The sequence below is a fragment of the Coregonus lavaretus genome, assembly GCF_964263955.1.
Source record: "Coregonus lavaretus genome assembly, chromosome: 36".
Lineage (NCBI taxonomy): Eukaryota > Metazoa > Chordata > Actinopteri > Salmoniformes > Salmonidae > Coregonus > Coregonus lavaretus.
Window position 1 is genome coordinate 19365164 of NC_140023.1, and position 23255 is coordinate 19388418.

Below are 23255 nucleotides of genomic sequence, written 5' to 3' on the forward strand. Positions count from 1 at the left end.
GTGTGTGTGTGTGTGTGTGTGTGTGAGTGTGTCTTTGTTCATTAACAGGATTAGATGTACTACAGACCGGGCATCATTCATGGTGATTAAGTATTGATGGAGGGAGTTGCTGTAATAAATCTGATTATACGGGCCTCCAGAGTGTGTGAGGACAGGAAATAGGCATGAGGACCTGAAATGACTCCTGTGCGTGTGCATGCATGAGTCTTTTTTAAAACATTTAGCAGTGTGGTTTCTCTAACCCAGTCCCATTGTTAGAACAGGTACTGATCCCCCAGAGTGATCTCTGCCACTGTCTTAACACTGTGAGATGAAGAGATTGAAGAAGGGGAGGAGGTCGAGGGAGATGAGTGTGTTCTCCAGTAGCAACCTGTCTGTCAAACACTGACAGGACGGTGATCTGGGTTGGGAGAGAGCAGATGTCATGACCTTTTACCCTGAAAAGTCAGTATGTGCAGCTGGAGACAACCGGAACCAGTCTTCCCAGTAAGACCTTCACTGGAGATGATGACCTCCTGGGTGAAGTGTTGAGCTGTATTAAACCTCCTGTCAATGGGGCTAACATGGATAAATACAGGCTTACTCCGTTAGAAAGAGGGAGACCGTATTCATAAGTCCGCGTTCATGAAGTGTCTCAGATTATAAATGCTGATATAGGATAAGTTTTGCATTTTAGATCATTATCAATAAGATTATATGGACGGGGGGAACTGATACTAGATCAGCACTCCTACGGTTTTTGAATATGGGCCCTGGATCATGTCTGGAAACACAGCCGTCTACTGTAGTTGAGGAAAGCATCAGTAGTGAGGCAAGCATTGGAAAGAGCCTGGCTGGTTGTTAGTGTCAACACCAACCATTCGAGCAGCCATTCAGTATTCAAACCAAAACAACTCTAATTAATTATATAGTGTTGCTTCCTGTTTGACAGGATGTGTGTTTGTGATTATGCTCCCTCTTAACAAATCATTATTTCCAGGCTGCTTATTGGTTCACTCCTCTCCTTCTTTCTCCAGCTCTGATTATAGCCTGTGTGATCTCACTTCCTGTGTGTCCTCACTTCCTTTGTGATGTTACTTCCAGCAGGTCCCAGCTAGTGTCCTTGTCCTTTAGTAGCATCTGTTCTCTCTAGTCCCTCAACCTCTTCACAACTTTCTACACTCACACACTGAACATATCTTCCCACAGAAAACATTCACAAAGATATTCAGAAGTGCAATTACTCACTTATCAAGTGCTTATTACTCAGAAATCCCTTTCACATGACTTGAGAATACTAAATGTGTTCTCAACACATAGACTATCACAGGATAGTTAGCAGAGGCAGAGGAATCAGGTTTTGAAGTGCACATTTTCTCTACGATATGTTTTGACAGGGTGTTGGGTAATAATCTACTTATCTTCTAATCAGTCTTTAGAGAGTGTTGTAATGCTCTCATTATAACAACAAGCGTGTTATCATGCTTGCGGGGGTTGCACATTACTGAGAAGGATGTCACCATTCACATCTGGCCTCTTTCACCATTTCTCTTCCTGAGTAATTCTCAGGGTTTCCTCCTTCCTGGGCTAGGCTGGAGGTTCACACAGGGCCTTAAAACCTTTCTGTATCAATAAATGCAGATTCAGCCCATCCTCTGCATTGTATCCTATTTTACAGCTGGGACGATAAACCAAAATGTACCGACACCGACCATACCGATCACTTATCGCAGGCATTTTGCAGTAGCCTATACTAGAGGAAATGTGAAGTTTGAAATGAAATAAGTTTGCTAATATGGGTGATTGTTAATGAAACAATTGATGGCTACAACAATTAAACTAGTAGTAGTTAGGGTTGGGCGGTATCCAGATTTACATTCCTTCATACTGTGTCTGTGGCATCTCGGGATATACAGTATCACCGGCTATTTATTTAAATAATAATACATTTAAAAAAGAATGTCAGTTACCAGAATGCTAACAAATTGCTAACAAGTACTAAGCAATTCCTATAGTGGATGCAAGGTAAATGCTAACGAGCGCATGTGAACATTTACTAAGACGGACAACCCAGCTCATAAAGTTATGCAAGTTGCTATCGCAAAACGCAGTTTGCGGCACACACAATACATACACTGCTCAAAAAAATAAAGGGAACACTTAAACACAATGTAACTCCAAGTCAATCACACTTCTGTGAAATCAAACTGTCCACTTAGGAAGCAACACTGATTGACAATACATTTCACATGCTGTTGTGCAAATGGAATAGACAACAGGTGGAAATTATAGGCAATTAGCAAGACACCCCCAATAAAGGACTGGTTTTGCAAGTGGTGACCACAGACCACTTCTCAGTTCCTATGCTTCCTGGCTGATGTTTTGGTCACTTTTGAATGCTGGCAGTGCTTTCACTCTAGTGGTAGCATGAGACGGAGTCTACAACCCACACAAGTGGCTCAGGTAGTGCAGCTCATCCAGGATGGCACATCAATGCAAGCTGTGGCAAGAAGGTTTGCTGTGTCTGTCAGCGTAGTGTCCAGAGCATGGAGGCGCTACCAGGAGACAGGCCAGTACATCAGGAGACGTGGAGGAGGCCGTAGGAGGGCAACAACCCAGCAGCAGGACTGCTACCTCCGCCTTTGTGCAAGGAGGAGCAGGAGGAGCACTGCCAGAGCCCTGCAAAATGACCTCCAGCAGGCCACAAATGTGCATGTGTCTGCTCAAACGGTCAGAAACAGACTCCATGAGGGTGGTATGAGGGCCCGACGTCCACAGGTGGGGGTTGTGCTTACAGCCCAACACCGTGCAGGACATTTGGCATTTGCCAGAGAACACCAAGATTGGCAAATTCGCCACTGGCGCCCTGTGCTCTTCACAGATGAAAGCAGGTTCACACTGAGCACGTGACAGACGTGACAGAGTCTGGAGACGCCATGGAGAACGTTCTGCTGCCTGCAACATCCTCCAGCATGACCGGTTTGGCGGTGGGTCAATCATGGTGTGGGGTGGCATTTCTTTGGGGGGCCGCACAGCCCTCCATGTGCTCGCCAGAGGTAGCCTGACTGCCATTAGGTACCGAGATGAGATCCTCAGACCCCTTGTGAGACCATATGCTGGCGCGGTTGGCCCTGGGTTCCTCCTAATGCAAGACAATGCTAGACCTCATGTGGCTGGAGTGTGTCAGCAGTTCCTACAAGAGGAAGGCATTGATGCTATGGACTGGCCCGCCCGTTCCCCAGACCTGAATCCAATTGAGCACATCTGGGACATCATGTCTCGCTCCATCCACCAACGCCACGTTGCACCACAGACTGTCCAGGAGTTGGCGGATGCTTTAGTCCAGGTCTGGGAGGAGATCCCTCAGGAGACCATCCGCCACCTCATCAGGAGCATGCCCAGGCGTTGTAGGGAGGTCATACAGGCACATGGAGGCCACACACACTACTGAGCCTCATTTTGACTTGTTTTAAGGACATTACATCAAAGTTGGATCAGCCTGTAGTGTGGTTTTCCACTTTCATTTTGAGGGTGACTCCAAATCCAGACCTCCATGGGTTGATAATTGGATTCAGGTCATGTATATGTAAATGTTGATACATTTGATTTTCATTGATAATTTTTGTGTGATTTTGTTGTCAGCACATTCAACTATGTAAAGAAAAAAGTATTTCATAAGATTATTTCATTCATTCAGATCTAGGATGTGTTGTTTAAGTGTTCCCTTTATTTTTTTGAGCAGTGTATATTAGACAGCAGTGCTCTTAATCCAGAAGGGGGTTGTCGCTGCTGCTGTTACCAAGAAGCGTTATCTTGCAAGCTAATGTTAGCCACTTAGCTAACGTTAGCAAGTTAGTAAAACCCAGCTGGAGAGAATTTATCTTAGATATTTAACTTAATAGTTATAAGACATAGAGCTGGCAAACATTAGTAGCCTAGTGAATTTCATACAAGGGTAACTTGATCACCTCACTTAACACTAGAACTGCCTGGCCTTTCAGCCTATAAGTACCTGCTAGAGAACGTTGCTGGGCGTCCCATTTAGCATATGCATCCGATGCAAATCAACCTGCAAGGTGCGCAAACATAAGCACCAGCGCTTGATATATATAGTGCATAAACGATTGTAAAGGATCAATTGCTTGAAGAAATATTAGTGGAAATTATATCAATAAAAAATAACAATAGTTATTTGTTTAGATAGAGTCAAGGATATGTTTTGTATAATTCTACAACGTCCTATAAAAAACGTAGGCCTATAGCCTATTTTCGTTTCCCTTGCAATAAAAGCATTACAGTGTAATCCATTTGATCAACTTTATTTGTGCATGAACCAGTGCATGAACAATTGTAAAGGATGAATTGCTTAAATAAATATGAGTGGAAATATATTAATGACAAGATATAAAACAGTTATTTGTTGATTGTATCGGACACTGTATAGAGTACCACAGTACGAGTCATAATACCCATAAAACCTAGCAGTCAAACAGGGAAATGGTTCCAATCGTTTTTCCACCATTAATTTCCCTTACAATAAATGTGATTAGTAATACAGTTATAGTAAATAAAACAGTCCCTTAACAGCTTATTTTTACAAAGTAAAACGTAAAAGAGAATTGTATCAACCCACAAGGCACGCGGTCCAATTATTTGCTGCCGATAAATAGGCATAACACAAACTCATCATTACGCTATTGTTGTTCTAAATGAAATAAACCTCTTTACCCTCCTTATCATTCAGTTAGGCCTAATTTAAATTCAGTTGTGAAGTAAGGGGCATAATTATCGCCCATTCATCCATTTGTCATTCATTCAGTGAGGATATTGAGACACATTGGCGCCTGGCTGGGTACCAACGTCCTACAGCACATTGTCTTGGCGGGGTAAGTTGGGAATAGGTGTGAAAAAAAGCGGTAAAAAGGCTCTAAATACTTTTCTGTTTGTGATTTTAAAATTCAGACAAATGAGCAGTGTAAAATACAAGCATTTATTTAAAGTCAGGGAAGGAGCAGGACATAGCTGTAATTTTTTATTTTATTTTCTGATTTAATATAATTTTTTTAACAAAATCAAACATCAGTGGCTGTTGGCTTATGGCGGTTCTAGTGTTAAGTTGCGCTGCAGCAGGAGTGACTCATCTCACGTTTTGCTCGTTGTGTTTCTTTGTAAACAAACAGCTCAAACAGCTGTTTTGGGAAACTAGTAGGCCTACCGGTAAACAACATAATGAAAATTTATCTAACAGGCGAAATAATGAATGCGATCTGTTTTATCTATTACCTAGTGCACAAGTCCTTTTTTTTTTTACGGTATTGGAAAATCATACCAAGGGTATTTCCAAATACCCTGGGATACGGTTATATACAGTATAACACCCAACCCTAGTTGTAGTGGTTTAAAGGATCATTTAAAAAAAACTGTAGTGCACATGAATGTTATAAATGTATAGTTCTATTTATCGTTATCGCATCAATTCAGGCAATTTATCACCCAGCTCTACCCTATTTTAATACATATATACACTCAGTGGACAGTTTATTAGGTACACCCATCTAGTACCAGGACCCTCCTTTGCCTCCAGAACAGCCTGAATTCTTTGGGTCATGGAAACATTGCTCAATTGGTATCAAGGGACCTAACGTGTGCCATGAAAACATTCCCCACACCATTACACCACTGCCACCAGCCTGTACGGCTGACACCAGGCAGGATGGGGCCATGAACTCATGCTGCTTATGCCAAATCCTGACTCTGCCATCAGCATGAAGCAACAGGAACTGGGATTCATCGGACCAGGCAATATTTTTCCACTCCTCAATTGTCCAGTGTTGGTGATCGCGTGCCCACTGGAGATGCTTCTTCTTGTTTTTAGCTGATAGGAGTGGAACCCGGTGTGGTCATCTGCTGCAATAGCCCATCCGTGACAAGGACCGACAAGTTGTGAGTTCTGAGATGCTGTTCTGCACACCAATGTTGTACTGTGCCGTTATTTGCCTGCCTGTTTGTGGCCCACCTGTTAGCTTGCACGATTCTTGCCATCCTCCTTCGATCTCTCACCAACGAGACTGCCACTGACTGGATGTGATTTGTTTGTCGCACCATTCTCTGTAAACCCTGGACACTGTCTTGCGTGAAAAGCCCAGGAGGCCGGCCGTTTCTGAGATACTGGCACCGATGATCATACCACGCTCAACGTTGCTTAGGTCACTCATTTTGCCAATTCTAACGTTCAATCGAACAGTAACTGAATGCAATTGCTTGTGTGTATGTGTGTGCTCACTGAAGGGGCAGAGAGGAGAGTTCTGTTCAGGAATGTGTCAGGCCATTGTGAAATATAACGAGAGAGAGCGAGAGACAACAACACCCCCCCAACAAGATCCGGAGGGCGGAAGGTGGAGATGGACGGCGGTCTGAGAGAGCTGGCTGCACTCCAGACTGAGGTGAGAGAACTTAAGGAGGAGAGAGAGGAACACATGGCACAGCTAAATGCAGTGAAGGAAGAGGGAGAGAAAAACATGGCACAGCTATCAGCAGTGAAGGAGGAGGTGAAAAGCTGAGGTGTAACAGAGAGCAGGACACTCCCCCAGAGAAGCCAGCAGAACAGCCCACCTCAGACCCAGACCACAACCTCAACACCACAATGGGACAGACAACACAGGACCCACCAACCAAACAGACCCCACCCCCTCCTAACAGCCCACCTGTCAGCTCCCCTGATAGCTCTACTGACAACCCCCACACGTCCGGGGCGGCAGGTAGCTTAGTGGTTAAGAGCGTAGTGCCAGTAACCGAAAGGTTGCTGGTTCTAATCCCCGAGCTGACTAGGTGAAAAATCTGTCGATGTGCCCTTAAGCAAGGCACTTAACCGTAATTGCTCCTGTAAGTCGCTCTGGATAAGAGCGTCTGCTAAATTACAAAAAAATTATAAAAAAAATAAAAAAATTGAGGACACACAAAAGCCAGAAATTGTGCTCCTCATTGACTCAAATGGCAAATACATTTAAGAGAATAACCTTTTTTCCAAACACAAAGTGGCTAAACTCTAGTGCCCAAACACTAGGCATGCCCTGGAGCTGTTGCCAGAGGACAGACTAGGTTCCCCCAGCCACACTATAATTCACACGGGCACAAACAACCTGAGGGCCCAGCAGGAAAGGGTGGCCACAGCACTCAAGGGAGTGATTGAAAAAGCTTCTTCCACTTTCCCCAACGCACAAATGGTTATCTGCACCCTGCTACCACGAAAATACATTCACCTTGCCACCATACAGCAGGTGAACGCAAGCATTTCCCGGGGCTGTGTCTCAAAACCTAATGTCTACCTGGCCCACCACTCCAGCCTTTACGACCAGGTCCACCTCTACAAGGCAGCAATCTCAACTTTTGCCAGGACCCTGAAATACGTCACCCACAATCGCAGCCCCAGCACCTCACACAGGAGCAACAGAGCAACGGACATCCCGCCCAGACCAGCGAGACACCCTCCCAGACCCTGGCCACACCCTAAGGTTCCCCCAGATCAGACCTATACCCCTTCTGACCCCCCCCCCCCCATGCCCCCCGCCTGTGCAACAAGGACCTCAACATGACAGCCGCACATATGCTCAGGCCGTGAGCAGAGCAACAGGCCCAACCCCCACTAATGTTGCTGTCTTTTTCCATGGCTAAACCGACTAAGCTCGTAATTTAACAATTGTATTCATATTTACAAATGGCATACCATTATTAAGGCACATGAAAGTTCACGTTCCAGATGGTATTTCTGCCAAAAAAGTTTACGTTCAAATGCCGCTCCTCTGAAGTAGTGACGCGCGACATACGCCTAGTTTCCTGAAACGAGTCACAAATGGGTCACACATCCTGCAGATCTGTCGCAGGCTGGGTCTGTACATAGTCAATGGTAGGCTTCGAGGAGACTCCTATGGTAGGTACACCTACAGCTCATCCCTTGGCAGTAGCGCTGTAGATTACTTTATCACTGACCTCAACCCAGTCTCTCAGAGCGTTCACAGTCAGCCCGGTAACACCCCTATCATATCACAGTCTACCTTAACAGAGCAATACTCAATCATGAGGCATCAAAGCCAAAGGGACTGCACAATATTAAGAAATGCAATAGAGGGAATGAAAGTAGTGTAGAAACCTTCCAACAAACTATTAGGCAACAACAAATTCAATCCCTTTTAGACAACTTCCTGGACAAAACATTTCACTGTAATAGTGAAGGTGTAAACTTGGCAGTAGAAAGCCTAAACAGTATATTTGACCTTTCAGCTTCCCTATCAAATCTAAAAATGTCAAGCAGGCAACCTAAGAAAATTAACAACAATGACATGGTTTGATGAATAATGCAAAAACCTAAGAAAGAAATTGAGAATGTATTTATTTGATTTATTTAACCTTTATTTAACCAGGTAAGCCAGTTGAGAACAAGTTCTCATTTACAACTGCGACCTGGCCAAGATAAAGCAAAGCAGTGCGATTAAAAACAACAACAACACAGAGTTACATATGGAATAAACAAAACGTACAGTCAATAACACAATAGAAAATCTATAAACAGTGTGCGAGCTTCTCACTCTCACAATGAACAATCACTCACAAAGGACAAGGGGGCAGAGGGAACACTTATACACAGACTAATGAGGGAATGAGTACCAGGTGTGTGTGATTGACAAGACAAGACAAATGGAGTGATGATAAATGGAGTGGTAGTGGCTAGTAAGCCGGTGACGACGAACGCCGAAACCTGCCCGAGCAAGGAGGAGGGGCCGCCTCGGCTGAATTCGTGACAGTACCCCTCCATTGACGCGCAGCTACAGCAGCATGCCGGCACCGGCCTTGGGGACGGACAGGAGGACGCGGAGCAGGGCGAATCGGATGGCGACGATGGAAGTCCATCAACAGAGAGGGATCGAGGATATCCCTCACCGGGACCCAGCACTGTTCCTCCGGACCGTACCCTTCCCACTCCACGAGGTACTGAAGGCCCCCACCTGGCACCTCGAATCCAGTATTGAACGGACAGAGTACGCCGGCGCCCCCTCGATGTCTAAAGGAGGTGGAGGGACCTCCCGCACCTCAGACTCCTGGAGCGGACCAGCCACCACCGGCCTGAGGAGAGACACATGAAACAAGGGGTTAACACGGTAATCGGGGGGGAGTAATAACCTATATGTGGCCTCATTGATTCTCCTCAGGACTTTGAACGGCCCTACAAACCACGGGCTCAGCTTCCGGCAGGGCAGGCGGAGGGGCAGATTCCGGGTCGACAGCCAGACCCGATCCCCCGGTACAAAGACGGGGGCCTCACTGCGGTGACAGTCAGCGTTGGCCTTCTGACGACGCACGGCGCGTTGGAGGTGAACATGGGCAGCGTTCCACATCTCCTCCGCACTCCGAAACCAGTCATCCACCGCAGGAGCTTCGGTCTGGCTTTGGTGCCACGGTGCCAGAACCGGTTGATAACCTAAAACACACTGAAATGGCGTTAGGTTAGTGGAGGAGTGGCGGAGAGAGTTCTGGGCATATTCTGCCCATCGCAGGAACACCGACCACTCCCCCGGCCGGTCCTGGCAATAGGACCTCAGGAACCTACCCACATCCTGATTTACCCGTTCCACCTGCCCATTACTCTCAGGGTGGAACCCAGAGGTCAGGCTGACCGAGACTCCCAGACGTTCCATGAACGCCTTCCAGACTTGACGTGAACTGGGGACCTCGGTCAGACACTATATCCTCTGGTACCCCGTAGTGCCGGAAGACATGTGTAAACAGGGCCTCCGCAGTTTGCAGAGCCGTGGGGAGACCGGGCAGAGGAAGGAGGCGGCAGGCCTTCGAAAAGCGGTCCACAACGACCAGGATGGTGGTGTTCCCTTGATAGAGAGGCAGATCAGTTAAAAAATCAACACTCAAATGAGACCATGGTCGTTGTGGAACTGGTAAAGGTTTTAACTTACCCGCTGGGAGGTGCCTAGGTGCCTTACTCTGAGCGCACACTGAGTAGGAGGAAACATACACCCTCACGTCCTTAGCCAAGGTAGGCCACCAGTACTTTTCGGTCAGGCAGCGCACTGTACGACCGATACCTAGGTGACCAGAGGAGGGTGACGTGTGTGCCCAGTAGATCAGACGATCACGGATAAGCGCAGGCACGTACTGCAGCCCAGCTGGACACTGCGGTGGAGATGGATCTGTGCGTAATGCCTGCTCTATATCCGCGTCCATTGCCCATACTACTGGCGCCACAATGCGTGAGTCTGGCAGTATGGGGGTATTGTCTCTGGGCCTCTCCTCTGTATCATACAGCCGGGACAGTGCGTCTGCCTTCACGTTCTTCGTACCCGGAATGTATGACAGTGTGAAATCAAACCGGGTGAAGAATAGGGCCCACCTGGCCTGGCGAGGGTTCAGCCTCCTCACTGCCCGGATGTACTCCAGGTTACGGTGGTCCGTCCAGACGAGGAATGGGTGTTTCACTCCCTCGAGACAATGTCTCCACGCGGTCAGAGCTCGGACAACAGCCAACATCTGTTTGAACAGGGTATGGTAGTAGGTGCCAGGCGCACCGGTTTGAGTGTGTCAAGAACTGCAACACTGCTGGGTTTTCACGCTCAACAGTTTCCCGTGTGCATCAAGAATGGTCCACCACCCAAAGGACATCCAGCCAACTTGACACAACTGTGGGAAGCATTGGAGTCAACATGGTCCAGCATCCCTGTGGAACGCTTTCGACATGTTGTAGAGTTTATGCCCCAACGAATTGAGGCTGTTATGAGGTCTTGCTCTTCATTGTAATCAGAGGGCTAATATAAATACGATGCATGCCAGTCTCCCTTGGCTAAGAGTTGAGGAGAGACTGACTGCATCACTTCTTCTTTTTATAAGAAACATTGTGTTAAATTCCAAATTGTTTGCATAGTCAACTTACACACAGCTCTGACACACACACTTACCTCACCAGACATGCCACCAGGGGTATTTTCACAGTCCCCAAATCCAGAACAAATTCAAGAAAGCGCACAGTATCATATAGAGACATTATTACATGGAACAGCAAACCTGGTTTAAAAAAACAGATAAAGCAACACCTCACGGCACAACACCTCTCCCCTATTTGACCTAGATAGTTTGTGTGTATGTATTGATATGTCGGCTACGTGTGCCTTTAAAAAAATTGATGTAGTTCTGTCCTTGAGGTTTTCTTGTCTATTAATGTTCTGTATTATGTCATGTTTCATGCTTTGTGTGGACCCCATAAAGAGTAGCTGCTGCTTTCGCAACAGCTAATGGGGATCCTAATAAAATACCAAATACCAAATAATGACAACCCAATTGTTAAAAGTGGCGGAGTTATCCTTTAAGCTACTTTCCCTGGCTTTGTCTATTTGATGGCGATGTGTTTGATTTACATTCCCTGTAGAAGTAGATTGGTGAATGGTTCTGTGCTGGGCTAGTTTTCCTGGCTCAGGTCTCCTCAGTGTACAGAGGCCCATTGTTCTGTAGTGTGCCATTCTTGTTTGTGGTGTGTGTGCTTAGGGAGAGAGAGAGAGAGTGGTGGGTTAAGTCTTCCCCTGGGCTCTCCCTCTCTCTGCTACTGTGGTCTACTGCTGCCCAGCCATCCAGGGCATGCTAACAGGCACTGCCCACCACCTCTGCCTTCACTGACCTCTGTGTGGCTGTAAGGAAATGCCTCACCCCTTGACTGTGTGCGTGCACAGGCTTGTTCGCGTGCGCAGGCAAGTGCCATATTACTACAGTTCTCTGCACATTCCCTCCCAAAAAATGCGTTAACTTTATTGGCCAGAAACTGCGCTTTGTGCTTACAGTAAAAGTTAGCTTCATCTGTTAGTGCCACAAACATAAACATAATCCACTTTTGAGTTCGGGGTTAAGTGCTCTCATGGCTTGAGCTGTTAGACTGTTAGTTTGTTTAACTTGTTAATACTTTGCTCTGAACTATTATGACTGTATATGTTTTCTCTTTACCACTCTTAAATTGTGAGTATGGCTGATGCTTGTTTTTTTGTGTCGTGTGGGGAAGGGGTTCAAACTCCTCTGAAGGGGGTCTTCTGGGGAGAGAGGGGGTTCGTCAGCACCCCTTTTACCGGCCAACCTTGGCTATGAGGCCCCCTCACTCTCTCCACTGCCAAATTACCCCCATCCCGTCCAGCAATCAGGCCCTAAACCACAGCTAGGCTTGGCAGCAGCCCCAAGCCTGAAGCTCACACAGCCCTCAACCCACAAATACTTTGAGCAGTTGAACATGTGCCCTGTATTTAGAGGTAGAGGCATGGAATTAGCTTTGAACACACACACACACACACACACATACTCCGAGTCCAGTAAGAAATCAGAGTCCAGTAGGTTCCATTGCTTACAGTGTCATGCCTGTGTTTTACACTGTTTCTCACTTCCCATATTGTTTCACAATAGGGTCTTAGGGAAGTCACCAGTTGCGACAAGTAGGCCTATACAGTGAAACACTCCTCTGTGTCCAGAATTCACCCATGGAAGTCTTATTACAGGCTGTGTGTGTTTGGTGCGTATATACATTAGGGCCGGGACGATACCAGTATCGCGATACTCGTTAGTATCGTGGCAAGGAAGCAAAACACGAAGAGGATTTAACTTCATTAGGAAAACAGCCCTAATGTTGGAAACAAACACCATTATGTTGTCATCCAGAGTCACATTTATTTATTGTCCAAGCTACAGCACACAATATTTTACACACAGCAGGTTTTTAAAGGACCAAAGTGTTCGGTCTGCTTCATGTTTACATTTTTGCCATGGAAAAAATATTGCGATACTGGTATCGTCCCAGCCCTAATATACATGCTTCTGTGTGTTCGCGGGCGTGGGTCTCTTTGGTGGGTGGATGGCTAAATGTATGTTGTCTACAGTATCTAACCCAGTCTCCTCTCTCTCTCTCTGTAGATGACAGTATCTCGGCGGCAAGTGCGTCTGACGTGCAGGATCGTCTGTCGTCGTTGGAGCTGCGTGTCCAGCAGCAGGAGGATGAGATTACCGTGATGAAGGCGGCGCTGGCCGACGTGCTGCGACGCCTGGCGCTCTCCGAGGACACGGCCGCCACCGGCAAAAAACAGACCAGCACCAAAGGTAGTCAGTCACCTCAGACCCCTTACCCCTGAACTCTCACTGAAACCACCAGTCACCATCATGGTCACCATCCGATGTGCGCTCATGATTATACTTGCAATCTGCAGGTTTTTTTTAAACCCTCAGAAACCTGCATGCGCAAGTTCTAAAGACCTGCAACGGGGCAGTTTTTAAACATAATCTCTCCACCATAAGCTGATCATGCACTGTCAAATCCATCTGCTCTCGCTTCTGTACAGTTTATCATACCTTTCCTTTAGCACAGAAAATTCCATTCATCTCCACTTTCCCAATGGCTCGTTCGGCCTCTCTCCCTTGCACTTCTTCACCAGATCGTAGTTGTGAGAGAGAGAGCTATCTTGTATTCCTCCACTTGTGTTTACATGAAGGAAGTTCAGGAGCGGAGCCAGACCCTGGATCTGTTAACAGTTTCACTCCGACCTTGACTCCCGGTGCAAAACGTTTCCATTCAGATCGCAGCTGTGCAGGCCTTTGTGCGTGTGAGCGCGTGCTTGGGGCCGGTGGAAGGGCCAGTTTGTTTTTGTGCTCTAGAAATACACACATATTGAATGGAGTTTAGGTATGCCACGGTTAATGCACAGCAAGGAACATGTGCTTATTTTACCTTCTCGCACTAACACACACCAACATATGCTGACACACTCAATTCAATCACAATCTAACACAGGAACATAATGACAATTCAGTCTCTCACTATGAATTAAATCTCTCCATGAGGAATATATACTGCTCCATTCTCTCACACTATATCCAACTGAGGTCCTCTCTGAGCTCAGTGACAAAGTAGAGGCTCATAAGCCCAGCCAGCAGTCGGACAGAAAGCAGGGAGAGGGAATACCTGTGGCTGTCCCTGTCAGGAATATCGTTCCCGGCTGGGCAAGAGAGAAAGAGTGAGCGAGAAAGATTGTGAGAGATTGAATGCACTCTCAGAGACAGACAGAGAGGCATAGAAAGAGATTACATTCTCAGAGAGAGAGAAAGAGTATTCTCAGAGAGAGAGAAGGAGAGAGATAAAATGTGTCGCGCCCACAGTCATTGGCGAGCGTCTGGGTTCTGTAATCACGCTTCAGTAATAACCACCACCCACTCACCCGTAGCCTGGCTGACTGACTCCAGAGCTGTCCATCTGCACACATTAAGACCCTCTGTCTCCTGGGCCTGTGTGTGTGTGTGCCCGTGTGTGTGTGCCCATGCGCATGCACGTGCGTGCACCTAATTGTGGGAAGTCGAACATTATCTGTGTGTGTGGTGACTGGGCAGCCTTGTCCTGACATTTCACTTTCTCTAATGGAACCAATTACTGTATGATCATGTGGAAGTCTCTCTCTTTAGGAAGTGTCTTGGCTGGGAAACCATGCATGGCTCCTTGATAAAGAGAGATCCTGTCCCCATTTCTCTACCTTTGTGTACCTATTCAGGATATGTCACCATGAAGAGAATGTCATTCATAAATGTAGCTGCGAGCAGCATTGATGGGGTTCACACAGTGACGGGTACATTACGGTGATATTTGAATGCAGCAAAAAAAAATCTCTAAACCATTAAAGACTGATGTAACGAGTCTAAATGCAGTGGTCAGTGGATAAACTAATGATGCGTTGAACATATTTGTCTGAAAACGAGTCGCCAGAAAACGAGTCGCCAGTTATTGTTGCCCATGGTGAACATCTATCTAAAAAACCTTATCAAAGTTGATAAATACAGTTAAACAGCTACACTATTGCAGAGAAATATCACCTTACTGATACTAATCAGGAATAGTACACTATAAAATCACAATGAGAAATACACAATAGAAACCCCCATTGAGCTCAATGTAAAATAACCAAAAGAAAAGTACCTGTACAAAATTGTGGGTTTACACCTTTAACGTTTCAGGCCTGGCACTACCGGTGATGTAGGTTGTATTAGCGTACCACTTCAGGCTGAACGCAGCCCACCAAAAACAATATACACACTGCTCCTCACTCACAATGTTACGTTTCTTCTGATCAGAGAAACCCACCTGCTCGCGGGGCCGTGACTATCTGATCTCCAAAGGAGAAATGACCTTCTGTTCAGAGGAACCCAATCAGCGTGCAGGGATGTGGGCGCTATCTAGCTGGTCTCCTTGTGAAAAATGTATTGAGGAAGCGGTTACTGCCCAGGACAGTTGGCTACAAGTCCCGAATATAGAAACAACTGAGATTATTTACACTACCTAGCTAGCTCGTAGTGGGATAAATGTCTTGGTACACGCAGTACTCACGGGAAACAGCCCGCTCGGGATAGCTAGCTGTCCAGCTTAGCTAGCTCACTGACAGGCTAGCTAGCAAAATACAACTCACGAGAGAACTACAACTCGCTCACAACTTTACATCGACGATCATGTCCTATAAAATAGAACACTCAACTAACCAACTCAGGCTGATAAGGTTGGAAAATTAAACAATTGGTGGATTGTTTTAAAACATACCTACAAAAGTTTGCATTCGCCTTTGCCTCACACTCAAATTCTCCTCAGCACCAACTCCCATTCCCTGGCTATCCGTATTCGTCCCGCTCACTCCCCTTGCATTCCCTCCGATTGGCTAAGGGGACCATCACTCAGTAACTGTGAAAGAATTGTGCATATTTGATGTGCACCTCTTCAGAAATACTTTATTTCTGAACTTCGTCATCTTGGTCTTCTTTGTCTTCTTCTTCTTCTTCTTCTTCTCCTTCAGTGGTTTTTATATGGAAGAGCCATATATATATATATGTATATATATATATATATATATATATATATATATATATATATATATATAATAGAAATAGTAGCGCCACAAAATGAACCAACGGCCCAAAATTTATTTCATCTGGAATTAATTAACAAATACCGAATGTATACCGGATATGTGATATGCCAGCGACTCCCAACCCGGAAACTTGCTTGTATGCATCTACTGGTATAGTGTGGCCATCTTTGAATGCATCAACGTTATTTTCTCAAACTCTTTAGGGACTATTGTGATGAGTGCAAAGACCAAATTTGAAGTGAATCTGACTTTTAGTACATTGTTGATGATTATTTTAAGCATTACCGTTACATAGTGAAAAAGTGAATTGTTAATTGTTTCCTTATTGTTTAAGATATCAATGCTAAACTTAACATGGTTGATCATGGTAGTGTGTTTGATGACCGTAAAACGTTTCAAGTTGATGGGCTAATGTGAAGTGGATATACAAAGGATTGAAATGGATTGAAATGCCAAATTACAAATAAAGTTAACAATCGATTCTTGTGTTATTTGACCATGTCAAGGATTTTTTTAAATCCAAGAATAACAATAGGTTTCACAACTTCGCTGTGAACCCTAATTATGCATTTATGTGTAGTACAGATCAGGGACCCATGATGTAATTCTGTTACCAGGTGTTAATCCACCAGTAATTTTTTTTAAACTCAAGGTGTCAAAAATATAGCTGACACCCCAGTCTTTCTGCAGACATCTTTGAATCTTAATTCGGTGTAGATGTTTTAGAGTTTTTGGAAAACGTGGTCAGATTTTACCGTCATTCTGTTACCAAACTTGACATCTGCACTGTTCTTCTAGTAAATGTATTTTTGTACAATTTTCAGTGAAAATTGTTAAAAGTAGTCCTTGTGCATAGAGTTGTATGGTTTGTTTAACTTTGCAATCAATGGATTTTGTTTGGCATACTTGAAAAGTGAAAAATCGGAGTCTCAGCATCATTCTGTTACCATGGAATAGCCCATACTTTAAAAATGCATCCTTCCTTCCTACCTCCCTTCCTTGAGGTAAGCACTGATCTGAGATGCTTAGAGTGAGAGAGAGGTTTCCATTTCAATGCTTTCACCTATCCAGTCATATCAGATCTGTGATTCCTTCAAGGAAATAAGGATGCATTTAAAAAGTACCTTACTATTTTTTATTTAAACTGTAAGGCAAGAAAACAGAACCCTTACTGTATGAATGGTAGGATTGGAGTTGAGGCTGTTGTGGTGACCGTATTACCACCACACCGGCAGTCATGAGTCATGACCCATGGCTGCAGTAAAATTCCACGTGATCTTTGAGTCACGGTAATCCCCTTTTATGCACTCTGGACATGCTTTGGTAGTACCCAACTTGCTAACTACCATCAGGTCCTAATGGCCTGGTACTCAGGGCTCTTGTCCCTCTAACCACTCTGACATCAATGCAAATGCAATCGAAAATCACATCAAACATTTATCAAAACAGTAGGCCTATCATACTTTTAAAACTCACCTCACTGTGATGATCAATTTCAACAGCAGGTTGAAACAGTGTAAAAAATTGTTGTTGTGGATGCTGTTTCAAAGCCTAACACAACTAAATGGACAGCGCTTTCTAAGGTGATTATTAATTCAAAACACCCATATGCATATTAGATATTTTACATATGCATAGGCTTAGGAGCCCAAGCCCCCCCCAAAAAAAATCCTGAATTAAAATGATGATTGTGCCGTTAAACAATACATTGCCTACCGCATATTATGCATGGGAGAAAAACATCAAACAAAACTGATTTAAGATGTCTTTGGTACATAATTGGTCTAGCCTATACTCCAAAATTGTGGACTGTATAATTATGGATACTGGATGGACTGGTTACCTTATGCTATGCTCCAAAATGAGTCTGGGAGAGGGCGTATAGCCCTAGGCAATGCTGTTGGTTCATTGATTATACAGGGCGGCTTAAAATGTGTCTACAATTTGTGAATTCGTATTTGATTTTGAATATTTTTGTATATTTTCATATTTAATTGAGTGACACATGACCTTTTAGCAATACAGAATATCTCACCACCATGCATTTCCATCTCCTCCTCTCTCTCCTTTATTCCTTTCTTCAGCGTGCAGGCGAGCTGTCAACAGATTAGTGAAATACACTACCAGTAGCTGCAGGAACAAGGTTTGAGAGCCCATGGCATAAAGAGTTTGGGTGGAATATCACCTGTCGGGCAGCAAGACCATGCTCCTCAAACGGTGGTTGACACGTGGAGTGAAATAAGTGTTCTTATATTTATTTCTCAGCTGCAGATATTAAGCACATGCTCCGCTAAAAACCGAAGTAGCCTACAAAACGGACCGGCGGGAAAGCGCACTGCCTCCATTCTCTATTTGAGTGCATACAGTGCATTCGGAAAGTATTCAAACCCCTTGACTTTTTCCACATTTTGTTACACTACAGCCTTAATCTAAAATGGATTTTAAAAAATGTAAATCCTCATCAATATACACACAATACCCTATAATGACAAAGCAAAAACAGGTTTCTAGAAATGTGTGCGAAAAAAGAGACTGTTTGTGTTGAGGCACAGAACTGGGGAAGGGTACCAACACATTTCTGCAGCATTGAGGGTCCCCAAGAACACAGTGGCCTCTATCATTCTTAAATGGAAGAAGTTTGGAACCACCAAGACTCTTCCTAGAGCTGGCTGCCCGGCCAAACTGAGCACTCGGGGGAGAAGGGCCTTGGTCAGGGAGGTGACCAAGAACCCGATGGTCACTCTGAAAGAGCTCCAGAGTTCCTCTGTGGAGATGGGAGAACCTTCCAGAAGGACAACGATCTCTGCAGCACTCCACCAATAAGACCTTTATGGTAGAGTGGCCAGACGGAAGCCACTCCTCAGTAAAAGGCACATGACAGCCCACTTGGAGTTTGCCAAAAGGCACCTAAAAGACAGACCATGAGAAACAAGATTCTCTGGTCTGATTAAACCAAGATTGAACAAAGAGTCACGTCTGTAGGAAACCTGGTACCATCCCTACGGTGAAGCATGGTGGTGGCAGCATCATGCTGTGGGGATGTTCTTCAGGTTCACCTTCCAACAGGACAATGACCCTAAGCACACAGCCAGGACAACGCAGGAGTGGCTTCGGGACAAGTATCTGAATGTCCTTGAGTGGCCCAGCCAGAGCCCGGACTTGAACCCGATCGAACGTCTCTGGAGAGACCTGAAAATAGCTGTGCAGCGACGCTCCCCATCCAACCTGACAGAGATTGAGAGTATCTGCATAGAAGAATGGGATAAACTCCCCAAATACAGGTGTGAAAAAATTAATAAAAACCTGTTTTTGCTTTGTCATTATGGCGTATTGTGTGTAGATTGATGAGGGAAAAAAACGACTTAATCCATTTTAGAATAAGGCTGTAACATAACAAAATGTGGAAAATGTCAAGGGGTCTGAATACTTTCTGAATGCACTGTACAGATGACATGTATCTTTTTTATCCTGTCCCTGTTCCTGCCCATTTGCTAATGGCCATTCTAAATTGAAACTAATTTTACATATTAGTGACGACAAGATTAAATTGAGAACATATTATCACTTGATGAGAGAACAGCTGTGCAGCCTGAGGCAAGGAACAAGGCACAAGCTTTTTTTGCTACTTTCTCAAATCATCAATAGCCTATCGTTGCACCATGCATCTCATATATGTTTTGATTTCTAAGAGATTCTAAGGTTTGTATCATTCACAACTAAAGTTGTCAAATAATTATATATCTAGCGTGTAGGACCTTTTTGTCTAATGATCACTTTTACGCTCAACATAGCCTTCATAAGTTCAATTATATTCTTCTTACTATAAAATCAGATAAAATAAAATAATGGCATGGGACTTATAAGCATATCAGCTAAGTGAACAAGCCTACGGCATGGAGCATAGCCAGATAACATAGGCCTACAGTAGGCCAACTCATATTCTGTTCTTCTGAAATACATTTTCTTCATATCATAATGTTTATTTAGACCTGACTAAAATAAATTAGTGATTTATTGTAATGGTGTATATTAAATGGATTTGTTAGAGTTTAAAAAAATGTATACTGAACAAAAATAATAAATGGATAATTTTTTCAGCAATTTTCAACAATTTGACAGAGTTACAGTTCATATAAGGAAATCAGTTAATTGAAATTAATTAATTAGGCCCTAATCTATGGCTTTCACATGACTGGGCAAGGGCGCAGCCATGGGTGGGCCTGGGAGGGCATAGGCCCACCCACTTGGGAGCCAGATCATGGGCTGGCGTGGTTACAAGTGGTCTGTGGTTGTGAGACCGGTTGGACGTACTGCCAAATTCTCTAAGACGACGTTGGAGGCGGCCTATGGTAGAGAAATTATTATAACATTATCTGGCTACAGCTCTGGTGGACATTCCTGCAGTCAGCATGCCAATTGCACGCTCCCTCAAAACTTGAGACATCTGTGGGATTGTGTTGTGTGACAAAACTGCACGTTTTAGAGTGGCCTTTTATCATCTCCAGCACAAGGTGCGCTTGTGTAATGATCATGCTGTTTTATCAGCTTGTTGATATGCCACACCTGAGAGAAATAAGCTTTTTGTGCTTATGGAACATTTCTGGGATGTTGCGTTTATATTTTTGTTCAGAATACATGTTCCAAAGGCACGCATCAGCGGCTTGTATGTGTGGAGGCCTGGAGATGCTAAACGTGTTTATGTTAATTAACGTTAAATTCCCTAGAGACCGGCAGCTTTTGCATGACAATAACCGGCTGACAAACTTTCATGACCGCCACAGCCCTAATTGGAGTGCTCACCCTGTGTCACCCTTGCTTAGCCCTTTCGTTACACATCCCTCTATACCTCCATCCATCATCTGTCTTTCCTCCCTCTCACACCCTCTGATCCCTTGTTCTGGTCAGCTCTCCATTCTGCTGGTCACCTTTTTTATCTCATTATGACATCACTGTCCTACTTAATAGCATCCATTGCCATAGCGACGGCTCCTGGCAACCCCTGCTGTGTGTGTGTGTTGTGTGTGTGTGTGAAGTATGTGTGTGTATGCGTCCTATTGTAGTGGGTTAGTCAGCGCTCCTGGCACATTGACATGGATGCAATTAAGAGGTTATTGAGTTGATGTGTTACGGCACTGGCAGTTTGACACATACAATGGTGGTGCTTTGAATACTTTAGCTCTGTTGTCCTGCTGTCTCAGTGACGTGGGCAGTAATCTGGGACTGAAGCAGACAGGAAGCAAAGGAAATCACATGGTTCAGTTCAGTTTCTCTTCAAACACCCATGCTCTGACTGCAATGCCAACTCTGCAGAGAGTCTGCAAACCTCCACCGCCCCACATACACACACTCGGAGCAGGCACGCACGCACTTCGCCCCCCTCAAACAGGGCCCCTTCCTGCTCCTGAGACCCTTGTTTCCTTACTCAACTACCAGAAATCTCTTCCTCTCTTTCTTTCTCTTGTTCAGTCTTTCTTTCCCCTCTACTATGTACATTCTTAGGTTTTTTATCAGACATTTGCTCAGCACTGTATCAATTTATCTCATTCACATTGAGAGGGGGTGGGTTGGATCGCAGTGGTTGTTTGCTGAAGTGGTAGTTGCTTGTTAAAAATGTAATGTTATACAATGGCAATTCGGGTTATAGGTTCAAATCCTACACATGAATGCCGACATTATTACGCACATTAATTGATAATGATGGAAAATAAGATATGCAAGATATTTGAATAGATATCTTTTAAATAGCTATATAAATATATTGAGGTGAGAGCATTGGAAATGCTTTTGGCGGTTGACCTGCTTCTGTTTTGTGGGTGGCACTATGTGATGTTTTCGATGGATGGGTTCTGGCCCCTCTGGGGCATAGGGATCCGGGGGGACAGGGGTGGTATGCTGATCACTGGGATGACGGCCCAACTTGGGATGGGGAGGGGTTTTAGCGGGGGAATTAGTGGAGAACAATTGGAGGGTTATTTAGTAGCATTGCAAATATCATGGTATAGCTATATGGACACTCAATCACTATGGTATATTCTATTGGTAAATTTACAAACATATATAATGACAAATAGATTTGAAACTTGTATCTCATTATGGTATGTGGTGAAATAAGTATAGCCAGTTATAATTGTAATGGCTTAGCAGATAATAACAAAAGAAGAACAATATACTTCGAAATATACTTCTCCCATGGGCTAAGAAACTCAAAAGGGGTGATGATATGAATTAACAGTAATTTCGATCCGAATGTGCAAATTGTCCAAACAGATACGCAAGGTAAATGGATTATTTTAAATATGTTATTGGACCATAAACAAATATGGCTCATTAACCTTTACGGACCAAATAATGATGATCCACACTTCTTTGTAAATATATATAATAAATTATCGACCTTGCAAGCAATTCAAGACTCTATTATTATGGTGGGAGATTGTAATACCGTTTTAAATAGCTCAATGGACCGTAAAGGAAATCACAATACAAACAATCACCCTCATGCTCTTAAGGAAATCGTGAATGTCATGGATACATTAGAACTAGTAGATATATGGAGCCTTAAATATCCTGACCTAGTGAGATATACATGGCGGAGACTCAATCAAGCTAGTCGTCTTGACTACTTTCTTATGTCATTCTCGTTGGCACCAAAAGTTTAAAAAGTGTTGATAGGGGACAGAATGCGGTCGGACCATCATATAATTGGCATATACATTACTCTTACTGAATTTCCATGTGGGCGAGGATATTGGAAATGTAATCAAAGCCTATTGGATGATAACTTGTTTTTAACTAGGACAGAGGAATTTATAACAGATTTTTTCCGACATAAGATAGGTACAGCAAATCCCCTTATTGTATGGGACACCTTTAAATGTGCCTTTAGAGGCCATGAATTTCAATACTCATCTCGAAAACAAAAGCAATTTAGGTCAAAAGAGTCCACACTAACAAAGGAAATAGAACAGAACAGATAGATAGCAATAAAAACTGTAACATAGAGGCTCAGAATAAATTAGAGGAAAAACAAAAAGAAATGGAGAAACTTATTCAAGAAAGATCAAGTGTAATATATTATAAAAATAAAGCAATCTGGATGGAATATGGGGAAAAATTCACCAAATTCTGATGGTGATGTGGATATACTCGGAATACATATCTCAAATGAAATAAATGATCTCACTCCAAAAAATGTAATAAAAAGTTAGCAAAAATAGATAAGATCTTGCTACCATGGAAAGGTAAATACCTGTCAATTTGTGGAAAAATCACACTGATTAACTCTTTAGTATTATCCCAGTTTACCTATTTGCTTATGGTCTTGCCTACACCTAGCGAACAGTTTTTTAA

General features: G+C 44.1%; 1 protein-coding gene across 1 annotated transcript in view; it reads left to right on the plus strand.

Moving 5' to 3' along the window:
- The window catches only part of LOC311110883 (echinoderm microtubule-associated protein-like 4), a 65065-nt gene that overhangs the window by 4252 nt on the left and 37558 nt on the right, over positions 1-23255 (plus strand). The window contains exon 2 of the mRNA XM_084153498.1: positions 12922-13104. Within this exon, the coding sequence (XP_084009624.1) occupies positions 12922-13104 (183 nt within the window). The remainder of the gene's footprint in view (positions 1-12921; positions 13105-23255) is intronic.